General features: G+C 40.2%; 1 protein-coding gene across 9 annotated transcripts in view; it reads right to left on the minus strand.

Moving 5' to 3' along the window:
• The window catches only part of SPICE1 (spindle and centriole associated protein 1), a 58,127-nt gene that overhangs the window by 6,533 nt on the left and 39,514 nt on the right, over positions 1 to 12,080 (minus strand). For all 9 annotated transcript variants that reach the window (XM_019982302.2, XM_019982221.2, XM_070788136.1 and 6 more), the window contains 4 exons: positions 9,663 to 9,794; positions 5,190 to 5,334; positions 4,054 to 4,278; positions 1,343 to 1,833 (listed from right to left, as the gene is read on the minus strand). In XM_019982302.2, coding sequence (XP_019837861.2) covers positions 1,343 to 1,833; positions 4,054 to 4,278; positions 5,190 to 5,334; positions 9,663 to 9,794 — 993 coding nt within the window. The remainder of the gene's footprint in view (positions 1 to 1,342; positions 1,834 to 4,053; positions 4,279 to 5,189; positions 5,335 to 9,662; positions 9,795 to 12,080) is intronic.

A 12,080-nucleotide genomic window follows, 5' to 3' on the forward strand; every position in this document is an offset into this window, starting at 1 on the left:
CAGCTCCTTTCTACGGCCTCGTCCCCATCGGAACACTCAGAGGTGCCACCCTGGCTTCGTGGCAAGGTAAAAAGAAGTCTCTCCCATCACTGGGATCAGCATAAAGGCATGTTTCACAATTGGAACTTAGAGTCCCTTTTCTCCCCATAAGCAAGGCAATGAAGGTTTACACTGCCAGGTCAGCCCACAGTGTACTTAACTTACAAAATTTCAGCACAACAGTATGTAGACTTTTTTTTTTTTTTGGTCTTTTTTAAAAAAATTAACTTACTTTTTATTGAAGGATAATTGCTTTACAGACTTTTGCTGTTTTCTGTCAAGCCTCAACAAGAATCAGCCATAGGTATACATATATCCTTTCCCTTTTGAAACTCGCTCCCATCTCCCTCCCCACCCAACCCCTCTAGGTTGATACAGAGCCCCTGTTTGAGTTTCCTGAGCCATACAGCAGATTCCTGGTGGCTATCTATTTTACATATGGTAGTGTAAGTTTCCATGTTACTCTTTCCATACATCTCACCCTCTCCTCCCCTCTCCCCATGTCCATAAGTCTATTCTCTATGTCTGTTTCTCCACTGTGCCCTATAAATAAATTCTTCAGAACCATTTTTCTAGATTCTGTATATATGTGTTAGAATATGATATTCATCTTTCTCTTTCTGACTCATTTCACTCTGTACAATAGGTTTTAGGTTCATCCATCTCATTAGAACTGACTCAAATGTGTTCAGTGTGTAGACTTTTGCTCCTCAAAACGTAATCCTCAGACCAATATCATTTGAAACTTATTAGGAATGCACAGGTTCTACCTCAGACCCACTCAATCAGAGACTGCATGTTAGCAAGATCCCCAGATAATTCATATACATAAAAGTCTGACTTCAATAATTCTTTAAAACATCATTTCCATAGGAGAATGCATTGTGTCCTAAGAAATTAACTACTCATGAGTTGAGGGCCAACTACATGCAACTCTCTTTTATGAGCCCCTTTGAGAGTAAAAATGATTTCAATTAAAATGCAGTTGTGTGGCAAACGTTCAAAACATATTTATTCTACATTGTATATTAAAAATTTCATTCCTAGCTTTAATTTTAGCTTTTCTACCCATTTTACTTTTGTCCTATTTTCCTCGTTCATTTCCCCATTTAAATTTTATGTCCTCTTCTAATGTGTGTGGGACATAAACTGATAAATAACCTCTACTTATTCTGTGATGAGGACATGACAAAGCATAAGCCCTCTAGCACCAGCCTCAAAGATATCCAGGGTCATTTCTAGATGCTCCAGTAATAAACTTAAATTCCCATACATCTGGAGTTAATCCTTAATTGGTACTCACAGCCATCGTGTCGCTGGCGTGACTTGTCTCCTGTCTGTTAAACTCCCGAAGTCCGTCCCCTTGTTCTCCCCCTGGACCAATAATATTATTCAGATGTGCCCTGATGGCTGAATTCTGCAGGGTCAACTCCGCAATTCGTGCCATGATGTCCTTTCTCTGTATTAACGTCTCATTTGTTCTAAGCTGCTGCCCGTCTCCCAGCACCAGGGGTTCTTCTGAGAGTGTGGGGTTTCTTGATTGCTGCATGCTTGACTGGGAACTGCAGAGAGGCTGTGAGAGGCTAACAAAAGGAGCCTGGGTTTTGCTCTGCGAGTCTTCTCCCATGTGAGAGGCCCTCCACCTCTGAGTGAAGAGGTGACTCTCGTCACTTGAGTTCTGAATGTCTGCGCCAACAGGTAAGGTCTTCTTTTCCCAATTTTGTTCCTTTTCAATTATTTCCACGGTCGGAGGAATTCGTGGAGCAGGACGAGTTTGAACAGTCCTCCTCAATACTGCAGATATGGTTAGAACACAATAAACATGTACTGTTGAGCCACAGTTGGCACTATGGTCATCTTATGAGCTCCCCCCCACTTAGAAGTTAGCATTTGAGAAGCATTTCAAAGGAAGGATTTGGTTTCTGAATGTCTCAATTATTTTAACAGGGAATATACCAGCAATACTACTCCTAATAATCAAGTACAGAGTCTTTTATAATCCTTGGAGCTTTATCAACAACCTTGTGAAAAACCATCTACCTAGTTCACATTTTAACACATACATTAACTCATATCTGGGAATCCTGGGGGGAGTATAGACACATAATGTAAACTAAAGATGGATGAGGAAGTATCTCTGAAGAAGTAAAGTTTTTATTTACCTTTTTGCTTTGTGTTTTGGGAGGTTTTTTTGGCTACTCTACATGTGGATCTTAGTACCCCAATCAGGGGTCAAACCTGCAGCCCCTGCATTAGGAGCACAGAGTCGTAACCACTGGACCCCAGGGAAGTCCCAAGAAGTGACACTTAAATGATTACATATGTGGCAGAGAGTGGAGCAAAGAACATTACAATCAGAGATAACAACATATGTGAAGGCCCCAAAATAGGAAAGAGGAAAGAAAGGAGGCCAGTCTGGCTGTGGCATACCAACAACGGAGCATCGGGGAATACAGTATATAAGACTAGAGAAGCATGCAGGGGCCATTTCTCACAGAGCTTTTTAAGCCATGTTAGAAATTTTATAATTTAATCCAAGAGCAATGAAATCTGGAGAAGGTTTGTCCACAACTCAATTTACATAATTTACATTTACTAAATGCTATAGAAATTAGAAGGTCCAGGAGGAGAAGTAGGGAGACCAGCAAGCAACCATAATAGTCAAGAAGAAAGATGATGGTAGCTTTGACTAAGGTATGTTGGCTATGAAGAAGGAGAGAAGTAGACACATCCGAGAAATGTCTTGGCAACCAAACTGCAAGTGATGCACTGAAAGCAAGAAGTGAGTGAAAATGCAGGGAAAATGTGATGCTGTTTGGTGAGATGGAGCCCATCAGGAGAACAGATTTAGGGGAAGGAGGATTATCAAGAATTGTTTTGAACATGCTAAGCTTAAGGTACCTATATATCCATCCAAGGAGATGAAACATAGTTCAGATACTCAAGAGATCATCTAGGCAAAGATCTAAAACTGGAGGTCACTGGCATATAGAAGGTATTGGAAGCCACAAGAACAAGTGAGATTATTTAAACAGAAAGAATAGTAAGAGAAGAAACCAGTATCATGACATGAAGAACTTAACATTTAGAGTCAGGTAAAAGCTTTATTTGCTTGGGCTCCAAAATCACTGCAAACAGTGACTGCAGCCATGAAATTAAAAGACACTGGCTCCTTGGAAGAAAAGCTATGACCAACCTAGACAGCATATTAAAAAGCAGAGACATCACTTGGCCAACAAAGGCCCATAGTCAAAGCTATGGTTTTTCCAGTATCATGTACGAATGTGAGAGCTGGACCATAAAGGAGACTAAGCACTGAAGAACTGAGGCTTTCAAACTGAGGTGCAGGAGAAGACTCTTGAGAGTTCCCTGGAGAGCAAGGAAATCAGTCAGTCCTAAAGGAAATCAGTCAGTTCTAAACAAAATCAATCCTGACTATTCATTGGAAGGAATGATGCTCAAACTCCAATACTTTGGCCACCTGATGCAAAGAGCCAACGCATTAGAAAAGGCCCTGATGCTGGGAAGACTGAAAGCAGGAAAAGGGGACAACAGAGGACGAGATGACATCACTGACTCAATGGACATGAGTTTGAGCAAGCTCTGGGAGATGGGGAAGGACAGGGAAGCCTGGCATGCTGCAGTCCATAGGGTCGCAAAGAGTCAGATGCGACTGAGCGACTGAACAACAATACCCCTGGACCATCCAGACAAATGGGATACCCCCTTACTCTGCATTTCATTGCTGAGGACTTGGTCCTTTGATCTGAGTTTAACTGACATTTACAATGCCTGATGGAACAGATACATAATGAAATTCACTGTCACATTTCACCATAGGTATAATGCACATGATATAAACCACTCTGAAAAACTCTCCTTCAGCTAAAAGGTTATATATGGTCATCAGTATCTTTTCAAATTCTGTTTATGAGGGAACAATGAACATATTGTATGACATATATGAAGCAAAGAAAAACAACTGCCATATAACTTTAGAAGAAGCCTGCTTACCGTCCTGCAAAGGAGAGAATTCCGAGTTGCTCTTCTGCCTGGGCGGTGTTAACAACACTGCTGGCTCAAATATATGTCCTGGAAGACTGCTGGCCAGGTCCCCACTTTCTGGAGGGTTTGGCACCTGAGACAGTTTGACAGGCAAATCTTCCTGTGGGAACTCAACCACATCTTCTCCTCTGAACATCAATGGCATGGAGACACTAGCATTTACGGCTGGGTCCTCTGAAGATGAGAGGCTATTAGTACTCAAAGGAGTTATGAGCACACTTCAGGCATTTAGACTTAGGTGCATTTCCACAGAGGGCAAAATCACGTGGCCTCTGGAGTCCTCACTTTCTAGTCCATACCCTCACTGAGCAGCCACTCAGGGGCCAAGCTCCTGTGATGCCAGCACTGGGAGGAAGTGGCTATTTTGGAGAAAAGCACTGCCCTTGAAGATCTGCCCTCGCCATTGAGTTTACCTCATGCAAGTTAAATTTTAGAGTCAGCCACTTCTAAGAAAACACTCCTAAATACATAAAACTCTTTCTAAACAGAGACATACATCAAAATAAAAAACAAAAAATGCTCAGTGTCCTATTCGGCCCACGACATATGACGGTGGCACACAAGGTGAAGAAAGGCTTTGAAAGCATCACCATGAATGAACTAAGGTCATGAATTTCTGAAATTCAGTATTTTTTTCTTCTCAAGACCATCTCTTCCCCTCCCAAACCGGGGGTACCCTAATTAAAGGTGCTGGCACTAAATTCCCACATGTCTAGGAAGCTAGTTGTGTTACTTTCTATTTGTGTGACTTTATTAAGTTACCAACCCTCTCTCCAAGCCTTAGTTTTCTCATCTAAAAAATGGGGATAACAATGACACTATCTCATAAGACTGAGTGAAGAATTCTTTTGAAAATTAAATGAGAGCTATATTATGAGAATTAAATGAGATAATACATGTAAAACACTGTAAAAGAACCTGGGATAGAGCAAGTATCCAATAAATATTAGCTGGAATAAATATGGCAAATGTAATGGTGATAATACTATCTATCCATGAACAGACAATAGCTAGATACAGATTTACAGTTTTGTTTTCTCTGAAAGTATTTTAATGCTCATCTGGAATAGTAGGATTCTTCTCACCTGGATTATCTATATGTCTCTGACTTGTGGCTCCCCTTTCTAAGGCCTGACTTTCTTTGTTACTTATCACAGGACAGTTCTTAATGGCATGTGTGAGTGATATAAGCTGCTCATCTGTTGTGATCATGTACTGCTGAAGTCTCGCCTAGAGAAAAATGAACAAAATAATATCATTGGCTTATCAGACAGCAAATCACCTAGGTGTGTATATCTACATCATTGTTTTAAATACTCTGGGAATTTCAGACTTTTATTCATATACTAAAATCATGCATTCATGAAAATATATAATTATAAACATTTTTTTTAATTTCTTGATAGAAGAATGGTTAAATACACCATGGAATATTATTAATTAATAAATACACTGCTACAACAGTAAGAACGAACCTTTTCATAGGGCTTTCAATTTATAAAATCTCTTTTATAATAGAGTTTATACCTATTGACTGATGATGATACCTACTGACTCTTAAGCTACTCAAAAGACCAAGGAGGAAACTCAACAGAATATTATTCAGGTATTTAAACTGATAAACATAAGCATTATAAAAATGTATGGTAATATATATAAAATAGTGTTAAGAGATTATATATATGTATATGTGTATTATATTACAGTTGACACTTGAACTAGACAGGGTTCCAGGGGCATCAACACTCTGTACAGGGAAAATTCATGTATAACTACCACTGGCCCTCCATATTCAAGGTTCTGCATCCATAGATTCAACTACAGCCACAGACTGTAGTACTGTAGTACATACATATTGAAAAAGCTTCACATATAAGTGAACCAGCACAGTTCCAACTGGTGCAGTTTAAGGATCAACTGTACATATACAAAGAGACATACACAGCTCCAACATGAACAGACATTTGCTAAACGCCAGGTGTGGTCAGAAGTCAGAAGTATTATTAGTAGGACTGTTGAATGATATATAATAAACATTTTTATATCTGTCCAAATTTTTCCCAAAACCCACATCACATATCCAATAGCTCACTCAACATCTCCATGAGGAACTCACATAGGCTTCTCAAACTTAAAATACAAAAAACCAAACTCCTCCTAAACATTCCCGCCTCATCCATAACAACTCCATTCTTCTAACTGCTCAGGCCAAAACTCTGCCTCTTCTTTCACATCTTCTCCTTCACTCCATATCCTGTCCATCAGCAAATCCTTGGGGTTGACTTCATCAGAATTTGGTTACTTTTCACAACCTATCCCACTTACAACCTCAACCAAGCTGCCATGTCTCACCCAAATTATTCTGGACTCCTGTCTGTAATGTTCTGCTTCTGTGTTTGACCACCTACAGTCAGGTCCTTCACTGATCCCAACCTGCACCCTGGAGCACCAGTACGGACTCACGGGGGCACCACAGGACATTTCTAAATTCTCAAGGGAACTGTTGATGCTCAACATCTGTCAGGTACTAGTGACCTACTAGCTCGAAGTGTTCACAGATTCAACATTAGATCAAGATACACTCCTTTTGATGATACCATATCTTCCTAAGGCTGAGTTTTCAGTAGCTGCTGTGCTAAAAAAGCAACACTGCATAAAAATAATTATGGAACAGGAAATATGAGTGATGGTGTTCAATATGATTCCAGGCTATGAGAAGCTGTACAATGCCCAATAGGTATACATATTCCATTACTAAATAACTGTGGTTATTAATCATGAATAAAAAAAGACTTTTTCTATCAGTTTTCATGTATTATTTTTTTCACACAGCATCTAAGTTGTTGATGCACAAATACTTACTGAGTTGTTTGACACTAACTACTTAATATATGGAGCTGCTGGGTATTTCTCTGGCCTAGGGGTGTCCTGAGACACTAAAGGGAAAAGTGAAGTCGCTCAGTCATATCCGACTCTTTGCGACCCCATGGACTGTAGCCTACCGGGCTCCTCTGTCCAGTGGGATTTTCCCGGCAAAGGTACTGGAGTGGGTTGCCATTTCCTTCTCCATCCTGAGACACTAAGGTCACCATAAACAGAGACAGGGTGGTGATCTCTGATCTAATTTCAAAACAGCCGCCCAGACTGATTCTCTTAAAACTGAGTTAGATCACATTTCTGCCCAAATCCCTTTTGTGGTTTTCTATTTCATTCAGAACAAAAGTCCAAGCCCTCACCCAGCCTGCAGGGCCCCTGTGATCTGACTTCCCTGCTTCCGTCTCCTCCTGTGCTCCCTCTCCCACATCCCACTCCTGCCACCCTGGCCTCCTTGGTGGCTTTTGAGCTCAACAGCCATGCTCCCACCTCAGGACCTAAGCCCTTGCTGCTCCTCTGCAGTGAGTGCTCTTCGCTTAGCTATTGGCAGGCTCGCTCTCTCATCTCCTCAGACAGACATGTCCTGTCCCATTTATACCCTCCCATCCCAGACACTTCCCATCCCTCTTACTAGCTTTCTTTTTCTTTATAATACATAATAAGCATCTAACTAACAATATACTTCACTTTTTAGGGGGCAAAGTTAATTTAGAATGTAAGTTCCTTGAGGACCTAGATTTTTTTTGTCATTCACTACTCTATTTCCTGCACCTAGAACAGTGCCAGATACACAGTAAGTGCTCAATAAAGATTTGCTGGACATATTAGTACACTTTAAAAGTGCCTATCTTCCTAAGAGAATTGAAAACATATGCTCACACAAGTGGGGCTTCCTAGGTGTGAGTTTGGGTGAGCTCCAGGAGTTGGTGATGGACAGGGAGGCTTGGCGTGCTGCAATTCATGGGGTCACAAAGAGTCGGACACGACTCAGCGACTGAACTGAACTGAACTGAGGTGTCACTAGTGGTTAAGAACCCACCTGCCAATACAGGCGATGTAAGAGACATGGGTTTGATCCCTGGGTTGGGAAGATCCCCTGGAGGAAGGCATGGCAACCCACTTCACTATTCTCGCCTGGAAAATCCCATAGGCAGAGGAGCCTGGGTAGGCTACAGTCCATATGGTTGTAAAGAGTTGGACACGACTGAAGAGACTTAGCATGCATGTACGTTCACACAAATACTTGTACATGAACATCCACAGCAGCATTATTCATTCATCATACCCAAAAGGTGGAAACAACTCAAATGTCCTTCAGCTAATGAATGGATAATCAAAGTGTGGTAGAGCCCATACTAGGATATTATTGAGCAATAAAGAGGAATAATGCAGTACTGACACACAGGACAACACGGATGAACCCGGAAAACATGATGTGCTGTGAATGAAGCCAGACACCAAAGACCACATACTGCATGATTCCACTTAGATAAAATATTCAGATTAGGCAAATCTATAAAGACATACAGCAGATGTGTGGTTTCCAGGGGCTGAAGGGAGTACAGTGAATGATAATGTGTGTGGAATTTCTCTCTGGGATGATGAAAATACTCTGGAGTTAGATAATGGTACCGGCACAGAAAAAAACACCAAATTGTACACTACAAAAGGGTGTGTTAAATGGTATGTGAACTATATCTAGAGTCTGTCATATAGAGTGAAGTAAGTCAGAAAAAGAAAAACAAATATCATATATTAATGCATATATAGGGAATCTAGAAAAATTGAACTGAAAAATATATTTGCAGGGCAGGAATAGAGACACAGACGTAGAGAATGGACTGTGGACACAGGAGGGGAAGGAGAGGGTGGGATGAATTGAGAGAGTAGCAAATACACTACCATGCATAAAACAGATAGCTAGTGGGAAGCGCTGCATAGCACAGGGAGCTCAGCTCGGTGCTCTGTGATGACCTAGAGGTGTGGGACGGTGGGGGTGGGAAGGAGACTCAAGAGGGAGGGGATATATGCACACATATAGCTGATTCTTGCTGTATAGTAGAAGCTAACACAACACTGTAAAACAACTGTACTTCAATTTTAAAGAAACTGTATGTGAACTATATATCAATAAAAATTGCATGTCATATATCTAATGTTCATTGACACAAACACAACTTGTCTACTACTGATTTCCTAGTCTCTTGTGGCTGATAAATAAAAGTATCAGTAATTATTATAAACACTGCTTGACAAAAAGATGAATAAAGATACTGAAGATACTATAAACAACTTTAAATGGCATATATTGTAGGAGGGTTCCTCACAGGGTATCCTCTGTTATTTAAAAATGAAAAGCAGCTGTCACAACACTCATTTCACATATTGGATAAACCACTATAATATGAGTCGTTATTATTTAAACGTAGATTCTGTCTTCCCCAGTAAATATAAGTTTCTTAAAGACAGGATATTTATTCTACACTATTTATAATTCAAGTTTCTCCTATAGTACCTCCAATATAATAAATGTTCTTGAAAAGTTACTGTTGAGGATACTAAAAAAGTGATAAATTATCACACCAGCACAACTAAATCAAAGGCAACTAAAAGAGAATCTCATACATCTGTACAGATGTTTTATACTACTAAACACAGAAAAGTTTGGGATCTCATCTAAATACCTGGGTAGCAGTATTTTCTTCTCTAAGGAAAAGAACTTCAGCTGTCAGCGCATCAATGAGCTCTCGATGATCACCTAATGCTTCTTCTAGTCGCTGCCTTGTCTCTACTTCTTTACGCAGTTGGAGCTCACTCTACCAAAAAAAAAAAAAACAATCAAATAAACTCCCCTCCATAGCATCACATGTTGCAAATTAAAAGTTTCTAGTCAAAGCTATCAAAGAAGAGAATACTTTTTTGTGACAGTAATAAGAATTAAATATTTTTATTAAAAGGTTTATATTTCATTAAAATGTGCTGCTTTATCGTCTTCCTTTCTTTTAATATAAAACAATGAACAGAATGATGTGTAGAATCAAACAACTACAATTTTTGTAGAAGACAATGGAAGAAAGTACATATACAAACCGCTTGAATATCAGTCTGTCTCTAGGACAGACTGATAATGACAGTTGGCTACAGGAAGTAAACATGTTAAGTGAAAGTCAGGGGTCGGAATTAGATTTTTCTCCATACAGTCTTTTGTTATCTTTGAATTGCATACCATGGTAAATGCATCACCAGTTCAAAAATTAAGTTTCTTAAAACATAATTAAAAATAAAAAACAGGTTTAAATGATTAAGCTTCATAAAACAAGTGATTAACTAAAATGTACATGCTTCTAAGCCTGTAATATGTTCAGAGAGCCAAAAATACACTCCTAGAGATTCCTAACCTATAGATGTAAGAATGTTAAGACTGTCACAAGTCTGACAGTAAAACAAACCTGTAAAAAGCAAATTTAGATAGATCTCCACAAGATGGTAAAGTAGAAGGACCTGAGCTCACCTCCTATCATGAAAACACCAAAATCACAACTAAATGCTGAATAACCATCTACAGACAAAAAAGATATTCTACTTCCAAAGACAAAGCAGCAGCCACAACAGGATTGTAGGAGGGGTGCATTCATGATACAATAAAATCCATCAACTCTGGGTGGGCAGCCCACAAACTGGAAAATAACTATATCACAGAAGTTCTCCCACAGGAGAGTTCAGAATCTGACATCAGGCTCCCCAGTCTGGCATCAGGAGGAGGAGCCCCCAGAGTATTTGGCTTTGAAAGCCAGTGGAGCTTGATCACTGGAACTGCACAGAACTGGGAAAAACAGAAATTCCACTTTTGGAAGGCACAGGCTAAGTATGCATACCAGGACCCAGGGGAAAAGGCAGTGACTTCATAGGAGCCTGTGCCAGACCTACTTGCTGGTCTTGGAGGGTCTCTCAGGGAGGCAGATGGTGGCTGTGGCTCACCGTAGAAACAAGGACGTTGGTTGTGGAGGTACTGGGTATTCACTGGCGTGAGCTGTCCTGGATGCCCCCACTTTGATGCCAAGACCTAGCTTCACCCAACAGTCCAAAGGCGCCAGTGGTGGGATGTCTCAGGCCAAACAACCAATGCGGCAGGAACACGGCCCCACCCACCAGCAAACAGGCTGCCTAAAGTCTTCCTGAGTCTACAGCCATCTCTAAACACACACTTTGACACAGCCTGGCCCACCAGAGGTACAAGACTCGGCTCCACCCACCAGTGGCAGGCACCAGTCCCTCCCACCAAGAAACCTGCACAAACCTCTGAGAAAAGCCTCATCCACTAGGAGGTAGACACCAGAAGAGAAACTATAAACAAGAACCCCATGGGAACACAAACACGGAAAGTTAAACAAAATGAAACAGCACAGGATTATGTTCCAGACAAAGGAATAAGATAAAGCCCCAGAAGAACAGCTAAGTGAAATGGAGCTAGGCAATCTACCTGAAAAAGAATTCAGAGTAATGTTAGTAAAGATGATCTAAGATCTCAGAAAAAGAATGGAGGCATGACTGAGAAGATACATGAAATATTTAACAGAGAGTTAGAAGATATAAAGAATAAACAGAGATGAACAATATAATAACTGAGACAAAAAATATACTAGAAGAAATTATTGCAGAATAAATGAGGCAGAACAGATAAGTGAGCTGGAAGAATGGTGGAAAGAACTGCCATGGAAGAGAATAATGAAAAAAGAATGAAAAGAAGTGACAGTTTAAGAGACCTCTGGGACACTTAGTTGTATTTAGTATACAACATCTGAATTAAAAACTTACAACAAACAAAAGCCCAGGACCTGATGGCTTCACAGGTGAATTCTATCAAACATTAGAGAAGCGTTAACACCTATATTTCTGAAATTATTTCAAAATCTGCTGAGGAAGGAACACTCCCAAACTCATTCTATGAGGCCACCATCACCCTGATACCAAAACCAGACAAAGATCCAACAAAAAAGAAAATTACAGGCCAATATCACTGATGAACACAGACACAAAAATATTCCACAAAATACTAGCAAACTGAATCCAACAATATGTTAAAATAATCACACGCCATTAGC

Source organism: Bos indicus, chromosome 1, assembly GCF_029378745.1.
Source record: "Bos indicus isolate NIAB-ARS_2022 breed Sahiwal x Tharparkar chromosome 1, NIAB-ARS_B.indTharparkar_mat_pri_1.0, whole genome shotgun sequence".
Lineage (NCBI taxonomy): Eukaryota > Metazoa > Chordata > Mammalia > Artiodactyla > Bovidae > Bos > Bos indicus.